This window comes from Emydura macquarii, unplaced genomic scaffold, assembly GCF_026122565.2.
Source record: "Emydura macquarii macquarii isolate MOO-44397 ecotype Brisbane River unplaced genomic scaffold, CSIRO-AGI_Emac_v2 contig_2897, whole genome shotgun sequence".
Lineage (NCBI taxonomy): Eukaryota > Metazoa > Chordata > Testudines > Chelidae > Emydura > Emydura macquarii.
Window position 1 is genome coordinate 51,109,706 of NW_027133034.1, and position 12,018 is coordinate 51,121,723.

At 38.4% G+C, this 12,018-nt stretch overlaps 1 protein-coding gene across 5 annotated transcripts in view; it reads right to left on the reverse strand.

Moving 5' to 3' along the window:
• DMGDH (dimethylglycine dehydrogenase) overlaps positions 1–12,018 on the reverse strand; it is a 78,756-nt gene that overhangs the window by 25,787 nt on the left and 40,951 nt on the right. For all 5 annotated transcript variants that reach the window (XR_010923923.1, XR_010923924.1, XM_067568956.1 and 2 more), the window contains exons 9-14: positions 11,021–11,174; positions 9,878–10,043; positions 8,953–9,083; positions 7,048–7,265; positions 6,018–6,175; positions 4,869–4,928 (exon numbers count right to left, since the gene is read on the reverse strand). Coding sequence is in view for 3 of the 5 variants with exons in the window: in XM_067568956.1 (XP_067425057.1) it covers positions 4,869–4,928; positions 6,018–6,175; positions 7,048–7,265; positions 8,953–9,083; positions 9,878–10,043; positions 11,021–11,174 (887 nt within the window). In the remaining 2 variants the exon portion in view is untranslated. The remainder of the gene's footprint in view (positions 1–4,868; positions 4,929–6,017; positions 6,176–7,047; positions 7,266–8,952; positions 9,084–9,877; positions 10,044–11,020; positions 11,175–12,018) is intronic.

The following is a 12,018-nucleotide window of genomic DNA, read 5'->3' on the forward strand; positions in this document are numbered from 1 at the left end:
ACCTAACTCCTTCATCAATTTCTTCTTCTAACAGAAACAACCTGCAACACCTTGAATATTGGCTAACCGCATTGGCCAAGAAGGTGGACAGTTGAAGCACAAAGGATGTCTCATTATCTAGAAGTGTCTTCCCACAAATTAAACTATCCAGTTGTTGCAACTGGTGTCCAGATGATGGCACTGTTGTGTACAGCTTAAAAGAAAATTGAAAACTCACTTCTGTAAGTACTTTTGTATCACTGTAATCTTGATGACTAGTGGCAATATTGCATTCATCTTGCCATTGGGAAATATGAAAAGTCTTTCTGAACGGAGTAATATGGCAGTTTTTCATTGTAACATGAGAATCCTTGAGGGTTCCTAATGGTAAAAAAGACTTGTGATTTTGCAGTGTTTCATGGATAAAGTATCATTTTAATCTTTGAGTGTTTAACTGAAAACACTTTGTAAAGCTTATGAACAATTATTCCATTAGAAAGAAGTCTCTGATTTATATATAGGGGAAGAACTCAGTAAAAGTTTCCCCTTCAAAATGATCTTTCCCCTCACTCTAAAAGTTTAATAACTTCCCAGCCAGGGAATGTATTTTCCATTCTTCCATTTTTTTTGTGCACTGCATTTTTGCTAATTACAACACACTATGTACTTCGCTCCTTTGCCCTTGAGACCTGTTGTGGGGCCTTGCCCGTTTTAGAAACATTACCAATAAGTACTTTTCCTCCTGCCACCTCCCTTCCTCCTCCCAATGTATCTTTTCTTAATCATGGCAAATGTAATGTCCATAAATGCTCCAAAACGGTCACTGAATATCTGCCCATTACAACTTATAGAAAATAGACTGTTGTTGAGAATATTGTATTAGTTTATCATCAACCCTTTTATGTGAATGAGTGCTTTACTGTTCTGTATAATGCCTTCACATTTATAACATACCAGTACAGTATTCAACAGGGACATAGAAATTTTATGCCTCTGCATGTATAAAGCCCAGTCTAGTCTGTGATTCTAAGCCCTGAAATTTGCTTTGGAATTCTCCCTCTTGCCAAAGAATGATGATTCACAATCTTAGCTTTCATTTAAAAAAATGTTTCTAGCCCTTGTTGTTGCAAAGATAACCTAGAGAATGTGAACCTAGTGTAAACTGAGGCAGTGGTGTCTTCCTGGGCCTGCAGACAGCCTTAAACAATACCTCTAAGAGTTGTTAGTTGCCCAGTTCATGATATTGGGTTGATAATGTTAAAATCTAAAGATGGCAATACAAATAACATGGTTAACTATTTAAAAACTGATCCATGTAGGAAAAACACCCAGCCAATCTGTTTACTGTATAATCTCAAACTGCCTCCCATGGCACCCCAAAGGCCAAAAATTCCAATGTACCTCACCAGCGGCCAAAACTTACAGCTTCCTCCATTCCAGTTTCTACAATGCAGCAAGGAAATGTCAAGGCAAAAATCTTTGGCATATCAAAAACTGCAAATGTGAGAGCAGTGTCAAATACTGAATTTAATATGAAAATAAGGCAGAGGCACAGCACTGACATTCATTTTCACATTTAATTCAATATGAAAAAACTTGGTTTTTTTTAAAAGCATTTGCAGCTGCCACCACTCTGTCACAGAATCCAGGGACTTTGCCACAGAGTACATGAGGCCTGTATTTATAATTGTTACTGCAGCACTAAAATAAAAGATGTGTTGTAACATTTGCATCTCATCTTTTCCGAAGACAAATTTCCTAATATAGAACATCATATCCTCTTCTTTGACCTAACATAAGAAATCTTCATATCAGTTTACAAAAGGAAAATATTTCAGTCTAGGGCTAGATTGTGATTTACCACTAGCCTGGAGTAAGGGGCAGCATGTAACTACCCTGCCCCAGGAGCAGACCAATGAATGAACCGAGAGAGAGAGTCACAGATTGTTTTCTCATTTCCTCATTACCTCCCCTCAGAGGAGGAATCTACATGAGACCCTTTACTTTGCACAGATTACTCTCCCCTCTACCCCAACTCAGCCGCACTGGCTAGCATGTGACATCATGGCTCCACCCTGTCTACCCATTCCTTGCCCATCTCTGCAGGAGAAGGAATAGTGAGTAGCCCCATGAAACTGTTTTACCCACTGCACTGTAACCAGTGATACAAGTAGCCTGTGTAGAGGAATAAGGAGATACTTAATGACCCCTTACTTCCCAGCACGGGCCCAGCGAGCAAGTGACAATTTTGCCTTAATAGAGTTTCTTCTGCTTATGGCTGATTGTACTAAAAAAAAACACACTGTAGCAGGAATTAAAATGGAAAGGAAAAAAACTAACAGTAACTTTATCTTTCATCACATTCCGTTCTAATACTGCAGCTGTGTTCCTCAAGAAAAGAGCTTGGGTAATGAGTAAATAACACCTTGTACTGTGCATGGGCTCTGTGTGTTTGCTTCACAATTGTCATTTTCTACACTAAGGGCAAAATTATGCTCTCTAGTTGACGTAGCAATAACACTACTGCACATGGACATTCCTACGGATATCAGTGGGAGCTCCATACCTTGAAGAAGATGCAGGAATCAGCGAATGATTCTATGGCCTGTATCATAGAAGAGGTCAGACTACACCATCATAATGGTTCTTCTGGCCTATACTTTATGAAACTAGTACAACATATGTAAACCAGATCTGCTCTACAGATCATATTATAAATCCATAGTGAATTAAAGATAATAGTGTACTTAAACTTCAAGCTATTAGAGACAAATCTTGGACCCTGGCTTTCCCATAACATAGAACTAGCGATAGCTGCATGATGCAGCCTCACTCCATGGCTGCAGATCCAAGGAGAGGGTAAGCTATCTTCCTGGGTGTCTGTACAGCACCCATATGACTGGCCAGTTCTTCTGCCTGCTGAGGTAGAATCTCTGACTTCATCCCACCTGAGAACTGGCAGATGATATCAGGTACAACGTATTCCTAATACATCTGACTGCACAAGGAGGCAGGGTCTTTCCTCGCTGTCAGTCACTTTGGAAGAATGAATGGGTCTCAGTCTCTTTGCCGAGCCAATCCTTTCTCTCTCTCTCTCTGAATTCCTCCTCTGAGTCTGTCATCCCCCATTCCAGTCTCTCTCTTTTTGCCCAGCCGGTCTAGGCCCCTCTCCCTCATCCCCAGTCTTTTCATAGATTTCAAGGCCAGACGGGACCACTGTGATCATCTACGCTGACATCCTGTATAATACAGGTCCTAGAACTTCCCCAAAAATATTTCCTAGAGCAGATCTTTTAGAAAAATATCCAGTCTTGATTTTAAAATTGCCAGTAATAGAGAATTCACCTTCACCCTTGGAAACTTATTCCAATAATTCATTACTCTGTTAAAAATGTATGCCTTATTTCTAGTCTGAATTTGTCCCGCTTCAACTTTCAACCATTGGATCATGTTATACCTTTCTTTGTTAGACTGAAGAGCCCATTATTAAATATTCATTCCCTGTGTAGCTACTTACAGACTGATCAAATCACTCCTTAACCTTCTTTGTTAAACTAAACAGATTAAGTTCCTTGCGTCTATTGCTATCAGGAATGTTTTCTAATCCTTCCTGGAGCTCTTCACCTTCTCCAATTTATCAGCATCCTTGAATTGTGAACATCAGATCTGGTCGCAGTATTCCAGCAGCCAAATGCAGAGGGCTCAAATAACCTCCTTACTCTATCTCGAGATTCTCCTGTTTATGCATCCAAGGCTCTCGTTAGTTCTTTATGCAAAGATGTTTAATAACTATTATATATATCAGGCTCTTGGATGTTCATTTGTATGAGTGTACATCTGGAGAAATTCTGTAGATTTCAATGGGATTGAAAAGTGTAACCATGAAAAAAAATTGACCTATTTATTCTCTGTATAACTTGGGTAGATACAACAGTCATGTTGCACCAAATTCTTATTTCATTTGCACCAATTTAAAGATGAAGTGACTCAATCAGAATTAACAGAATCACACTGATATAATTCAAATCAGAGCCTAACCTATACTATTTTAATTGCTAGACAGTTTGAAAGGCCCATTAAAAACAATATCTATACCTATTAGGTTGAACGTGAAGTTGGATGCAGTATAAAATATGTATTATCACAAAACAATTGTGTCAGTAAAGACACGTATGACAGCTTGTGTTAATTTCTGCAGTCTATTTTTAAATACAACCAAAATTATGCCCTAAACCCAGTCCCACACCCTACGTTTTGAATTAGGCAATCAATTTTGCTGATGCAATTTCTTTAGTGGCTTTAGTTTTACATGAAAAGATTTAGCTTATTGTGTCTAATTCAAGTTCATATTCAGCAATTCTTTGAAATATCTATTCCTCATGCCAGTATTTACTCTATCAGATATAGCATGAGATCAGAGAGAATACAGCTGGACAGACTGGTGCATTGAAAAACTCATAAAATAATAGAAGACAGATTGAAACATTTTCATTTCTCTATAATACAAATTTAGCAGTGTAACTGGTACATAGATACTGTGTACTTTAAAATGATACTTTACTTGAGGGTCTTTAAATACCTAATCTACTGAAAATGCTATTTTAATATGTTAAAAAGACTTACATACTTGTATTTGTATGTAGATGGTACATTTACAATTGTCTGGTCTAATATATAATGTTGGCAAAAACAAACATGGAGAAAAATATAAAATCTTTCTGCAACAAAGCTACATATAATAAAGGCACTACTTTAGTGCAACACTAAGATTTTGCTTCACTCATTTACAAATATTTATTTGCAATGCATAGAAAGTTGTTTTTTCTTTTAAAACATTTATGGAAAGAACCTTCCAAATAACATAACTTTTAAAAATAATACAGACATACCTTGTTTAACTTGATAAAATAGTCCAGTCCAGCTTCCAGAGGATTAGTGTCACAGTTCATCTGTTAGAAAAATAAATATTTAATCCATAAATGATGGCCCTATCGGTTCCCCATTGTTTTCACATTCTTTTGTTTCTAGTTTTCCATTTATTCCTTTTTATATTTATGTACAATGGGTCAAATTCTTCTGTTACCCAGGTGCAATTCACTGAGAGTTGCATGTGTGTAATTTTAAGCAAAGTACTTAATGGTATCCATAATAGAAAATGTAGAATGTTTTAACTACAAAATAAAACTACAACTCAATAAGAAATTAGACATCTTAACAAAACAAAATGAAATCAATACAACCATGAACTACTGAGGTACATCCAAGGCTATCCATCAATCCCAGAACATCAGAATGCCTTAATTGGCAAGGAAAATAATACATAAATTGCCAGTTATATTCATTTTGGTGATGTAAACTTTTGTTCTTTGGCACCACCTGACCATTGGATTGGGGGCGGGGGGCGGCGAAGCTGAGTGATAGGGTTGAGGGCAGGAGAAGGGAGAGGGAGAGCATGCAAAAGAGCATAGTACAAAGAGAAAAATGTCTTTGAGCAAAGGAAAAGAATCCTGTAAATGTCTGAGACAGCACTGCACCTTCCTGCTTCTTTGCCTCTGCAAATGAATCTGCAGTCAGAAAACAAAATGCTTTTCTTCAAACTTCCACCCTTTATTCCCTGAGTAGCTCTTTCATATGGATGAGAAGTTATGGCAGAAAAAAATTTAATGGGAAAATGGGGAAGTTCCAAGTACTTTAGGAGCTAAGAATAATTAGCCTCCCATGACAGTTACTACAGAAATGAAACGTTTTCAAAGCTTTCCTCTACATAATAATTCCAGCCAAACCTGCCACCATGATTTCCAGACACCAGCACCCAACAAAACCTTCATCAGTTTGTTATGCTCAGGAGGCAGTGAATCAAAAAAACCATTTCTCTGCCAGAAATGTAATGAGTATAGTAGTTATTTTTACCTGGGAAAGGCACAATTAATCATAATAGTAGCTTTTTCTGCCTGAAATAAAATCCCTTTAATTTCTCTCAATTGCAGATTGAGAAACTAGGAAAATAAATAGAATGGTAAAAATAACTGTTTTCAGACCTCTGCTCCCCAGGCCCGGAAAGCTTTTTCCAGTCTTAAGGCATTCAGCGCATAAGCTCCAAAGTCATCGATTCCTTCTTCCTGGCCTGCTTCCATGATGACATTGTACAGAGCTGCAGAATCTTCCTGTCTATGGTAGAGCTCCCAACCCAGTTCACCTGTTATAAAAACCAAGGTTAATACACTAATCAAGTCTAGAATTAAATAATCCTAATATATTTAGTGCTAGCATTAATATGCCAGAGATAAGTACTATGAAAATTAGGGGTAAGTTATCCTATTACACAGAACTCATTAGTAAGAGAGAGCAGAAATTTCCCTTCCCTGCAGGAGCTCCTGAAAAAATTGTGCCTCAGTACATAAACAGCAGCACCATTACTTTAATTTAAAATGCTGACCCAAACATGAGGAAAATGCATTCAGTAAAAGGTAAAAAGGCCAAAGTCAGAGATGACATTTAAGCGACATGTAAATTATCAATTGCTAAAAGACGTAAGTCTAAGTCTATACTGTTGTAATATATAAACTGGAAGAAGATATCAGTTACACCAACATGGAGTGCCTCAGACTGAGTTTTGAATTTGGCCTAGTGTGTAGACATGGACATAGAGAAAAGTGAAAATAAAAAGTGATTGACACAGAAAAAAGGGAAAATAATAAAAACTATGCTTTCCATTTCCAAGACACTTCACAGATACTAATTTAGTAGTAATCCAAAATAGTCCCTTAACATTGTTTTCCCACCAAAGATTACCTGGTTTCAAAACTGGACTTTAATTCTGTAAAAAAAAAAAATAAGTTTATACTTTGGGGTATTTTTTTGTGCAAGATCTTGGAAATCCTTCTCAGTTCCTGACCAAAAAATGTTTGAAAACCAGTGTATAGTACTAAAGTTTATTTGATTTATAATTTGATTAATCTAGTGCTTTCAAACATATCATGAGTTTAATTTCTCAGCGTAATTTTAGGCACACCAGTTATTTTCCTGTATGTCCAATTATTTTATAAGTCTATTTTCCCTACCTCTTACCTGTATAGGATATCCTAATAGCAGTAACAGCAATATCAGAAAGTTTAATACGCCTGGACTGAAGAAATTTAAATGCAGCATCACTAAGATCCTCAGTGGTCAGTTTCTGGAGGACCTTTCGTGCATATGGACCTGCTATGCCAAGTACTCCCATCTCATCTGTAATGTTTTTAATCTCAACATTGTATCCACCTTTCACTGCTTCCTCTTCTATCCATCTGCATGTGAAGGTCAAGAGTTTTATTAACATTCTCATTCAAGGTAATTATTTTAGCATTTGTTCCTGGGGCCACAGTCCATAGATTTATTGTAATGTTCAAAGTAAGTGTTCAGCATGATGATGATTATTAAAATGTATGTATCTTGTGGTAGTGCCTAGAGACCCCAATCAAAGACCAGAGCTCAACTGTGCTAGGCAAGGTACACACACAAATAATGAACAGTGCAAATGGATCATCATATAAGTATTCAGCAGTGCTTGAAAAGACACACAATATGGAAGTCATGGGTATCAGGCAACAGCCACCAGACATATTGACCAAACTACCTGCTTTAACACATTAATCTGGTAATTACTGACATTTATTTATTACTAATCACGATGGGCCAAATCCTAAGGCCTACTCCCAGGGAGGGAAGCTCCACACCAGCCTGACTGATCCTGAGGATAGTCAGGGCAGCGTGGAAGAGGGCATTGTGCTCAGCCACTCCACCATCACGACCTCTGTAGGTCTTACAAAGAATGAATGTTCATGCAAATGGGGAGTTTCTGAAACTGCTATTCTGCTGTTGTTGCTTTGCAGACAAGAACCTTCTGCTCTTGCTCCTTCTACTGCTTCCATTGCTATTGTAACAGTTGGAGCGGTAAGGCTTGCAAGTGCTGCTATTACTCCCAAGCAAAAACAACTAAGAACGGATTCTGAGTCCCACTTCTTGTATCACATTTCACCAGATTCTCTCTTCCAGACCCAGTTTTTCCCTTCTGGGGCACAAATAGTCCCAAAATAACCAGAAAGCCTACTTGCTTTGAACAGCACAACCCACATTCTCCTGTATTCAGGGTAGTCTCTTCCCAGTCTACTTCCCCCTTCTTCCTTTTCCTCCTTGATATGTGAAGCAGCTGGGCCTGACAAGCCCTCTGCCCTTTCCTGCCTGATCCCTAAATCTGCAGAAAAGCACAGGAAGGAGAAAGGGTTTTTTTTTAGTATGATTCTTTCCAGGAGCCTCGAGCCCTACTTGAGACTCAGCTGGACTGTATATTGCATCGCAAAGCCAGATTAATAACTGGGGTAAAATAAATTTTCATAGGTGTAGGATAAGTGTAATAACTGGGGCAGTTTAGTATAGAACTAGAGAAAGAGAGGTTTTAAAGGGGAAATAGCGGTTCCAGAATAGAGGGTTGAAAGCATCATAGAACTTAAAATGGTCATGCCTTTACATCCAGAATGTGTATAATCACAAAGCCAATAAACAAAGAGCAGCAAGCACAAACATGTGAACATAAGAAATCTCTTAAAACAGATTCATATTCCTGACATAATCACACACTGTAGATTCCTCAGCAGATTACTTAAATTGTTAGTGAAAAGTTCAGTTTTAAGTCTTAACAACCAAATCTTTCATGAAGTTCACAAGATAAATTAAGAAGGCAGTATTCAAAATCTTATAGCATATTGTCTGATAAGTTTTCTTAAGAAATTCCAAGCCATAGTTGGGGAACCAAACAAGGCTGTTGAAGTTGTTTAGAAATAAATACACTGAGTTGGTTCTGCCACCTTTATTCAAGTTTAGTAGCTAAATATGCAAGTATTCCCATTGATTCCAATGGAACAACTCATAGAATAAGGCATTACTTACAGATGTATCTATTTGTATTCATCTATATTTATATATACACACACTTACCTCAGATCATGGAGCTCTGACCCAGAACCAGTCACCAGCAAAAACTCCCCTGAAGACAGGTGAGAGACGGTTAACTCAGCATAGACTTGGCCTCTTGGTGTTAACATGTGACTTATATTTGTAGAACCCACCTACATAGCAGAACATATAATTATTTCATTTGCAAAATAAATCCTTTGAGCTCTTGTAGGTCCTTAGTGCAAAATGCGAAAACAAAATGCTTGTGTACATACATCAGTTATACTAAAATCTTTAACCATATCATTTATATTAGAAGGTATGAATCTTTCTCTCTCCCTTCTGTTTTTTATCTCATTAGTAGAAGATTAGTGGCCTATTACTCGGGATTATGATTTATAATGGAAATTTCACATTTCTTATATGAAAAAGATTAAAAGTGAAATTCTTGAAATAAAGGTTTTGTCAAGGTCTTTATAAATATTTGTTAAGTGTTTGTTACAGAAGACTTTCTCAATCCAAAATTGATTGAAGAATAGATTTCCAATGCAAATTCAGTCAATTTTATTTTTTTCTTAAATTTCCTGTCCATCAAAGCCAAAAATTGTGCTTGCCTTATTCACCCAATTGTTCCCATTGAGTCATGTGAATAAGGCATGCAGGACTTGCTACCAAAATGATGTGCGCGTTGCGGGCCTGCCAAAGGTATCAAAAAGGTGTTTACTACTCAGAGTTAATCCAAAATAATCTCCCCTGTGCATGGTTCTGATCAAGCAAAAGGTATCATTTGACACAGAAGTATTTCCAGAGGATTCCTCTTTAGTGTTTTTGGGGGGGTTTTTAACTTTCTGTGAGATGAAATACAGAGATGATCAGATTATTATGCCTCTACTTCCCAGTTTCCCATCCTGAAACTCTTCCAGCGTGCCTGGCCCTAGGTTAATAAAATTATCCCAGTCCTGTTTACCTTTGGAATGACATTTGCAAACAGATGATCCAACAGTTTAACCGAATCATTCCCTTTAACAATAAACTTGCCAAATGGCGTCAGGTCAATCACACCAACTTTTTCCATAACTTGTTTACATTCCCGCCCCACAGGTTCAAACCAGTTCGTTCGTCGAAAACTGGGTCTGAAACAGAATATTTAGCACATAAAATACAGAATGCAAATCTGGTTATTTACGCTCTAGCGATTTTGTATCTATTCAGCAAAATATATTCCTGAAATTCTTTGTTTTGCAAGTCATTCAAAAGCATTAGAAGCTAGACTCTCTTATTTTATGTAGTTTATCCATTATTTTCCTCAGTGTAACAATGGGTTAAATATTAATTCAATTAACATGAGAGTCAAAAACAAAACTGGCAACAGAATAAACTATGTTACAATTTGAACTGTTAAAGTATTAGAAAAAAATTCTAGTTCTTCATTAATTCACCCTGGGTAAATATAGTGCTGACTTTGCTGAATCCTTTGTTATGGCCTGGATTAGATTGCTGACGGTTTTACATGGCTGCACAGGGAAGAATAGGGCTCCGCTTACTCCCCTACAAGCCTTGCTCAAATTGTGACTCCAGCTGTGGATGGGAAAGCAGGGCTACTTGCCTGACGCCTCCCATAGGAAGCAAAAAGGCAGTGGGTGGAGAGCAGAGAAGGGTGGGGAGAAGCTTGGGCCCCACCACCTTTTGCACCATTCCAGTCGCACAGAGGGAATAAGTTTGTTCCATGAAAATAGGTGAAATAATGTACTCCCCTGCAGAGCAAGCGGGGAGCAAGAGAGGAAATGTGACTTTATAGTTACAGTTTGTTCTCTAGACTGCTCCCAGGCAGTACAGCTGCATGCTGCCCCTTACCCAGAGCCTTTAGTACAGTTACAGTATAATTCTATGTGCATGCTTTAGAATGTATGCATCTTTACTGTGAAAGAGACTTTAAAATATAGATGATAAAATCAGAACAGCCAAAAAAATAAACAAACCAGAAGAGTTACTTCTTAGACCTTCTTTAGCTAAACTGACTGGTAAGTATATGATTCTCATTAATCCTAATTCGATCAATTCTTGCTTTCAGGACAATAGACCAATATGAAAATGATAATCTTTCATTTACTTGTATCCAGTCTCATCTCCAGGTTTGTAGAACCAATGAGGTTGCTCCCATCCTGCATGGAAGCCCATTGAACATTTAGATTTCAGCACTTCATAAAGCCCACTGACTCTCTCTGTAGGTCTCCCAGAAAACCTTTCTTCTTTAGGATAACCAACTAGAAAGGTAAAAAAGAATATTAGATATCATATACCAAGAAAGCAAAACATGTACAAAAAAAAATGTCAGCAACTACACACCAGCCTGAATGTTTACACCACAATTAAACAGCCCCTTAGCCTGAGAGCGTGAGTCAGCTGGCTTGGGTCTGCCATCTTTGCTAGAAGTTCTTAGCTGGGAACCCTCTCTGGAGTTAGGTGCCTATTCTGTTTTAGCAAGAGGCTGGGGATGGAGAGAAGAAGAAGAGGAGGAGGACCTCCTGTATACATTTTAGCCTAGTGCTTAGGGTACTCACCTGGGATGTGGGAGATCCCCAATTCATGTCCCCACTCCACATGAGGGGAGAAGGGATTTGAACAGGGATCTGCCACTTCTCAAGTGAGTTCTTTAACCTTTGGGATATTCAAGTGTGTGCTGTTGAAGCTTTTGCACTCTGGATAAATGCTTGAAGAGTCATTTGGGACAGAGAGAGAGAGCACGCACTAGCATGATGACTCTATAGCCTGGTGGTTAACATGCTCATGTGGGAAGCCCAGGATCCAGTCCCCTTGCTCCCAGGACTCCCACATCTCAGGTGAGCTCCCTAACTACTGGGCTAAAAGTTATGAGGGAAGACCTCCACCTCCATCTGTTTTGTGAACTTGCCTTAGGGGCCCAATCCAGCAGATATGCTGTCAGGGCGCCTACTGGATTGAGCCTCATATGTGATTTAGGCAGCTGAACGCGTATCTTCCCCTGGTTTGTGACTCACTCCTGGGCTCAGACAGGAGATACATGTCCAGATGCCTACAGTGAGGCAGCAGTGCGTATGCCCAGGGGCAGAAACTTAGGCACCCTGGACA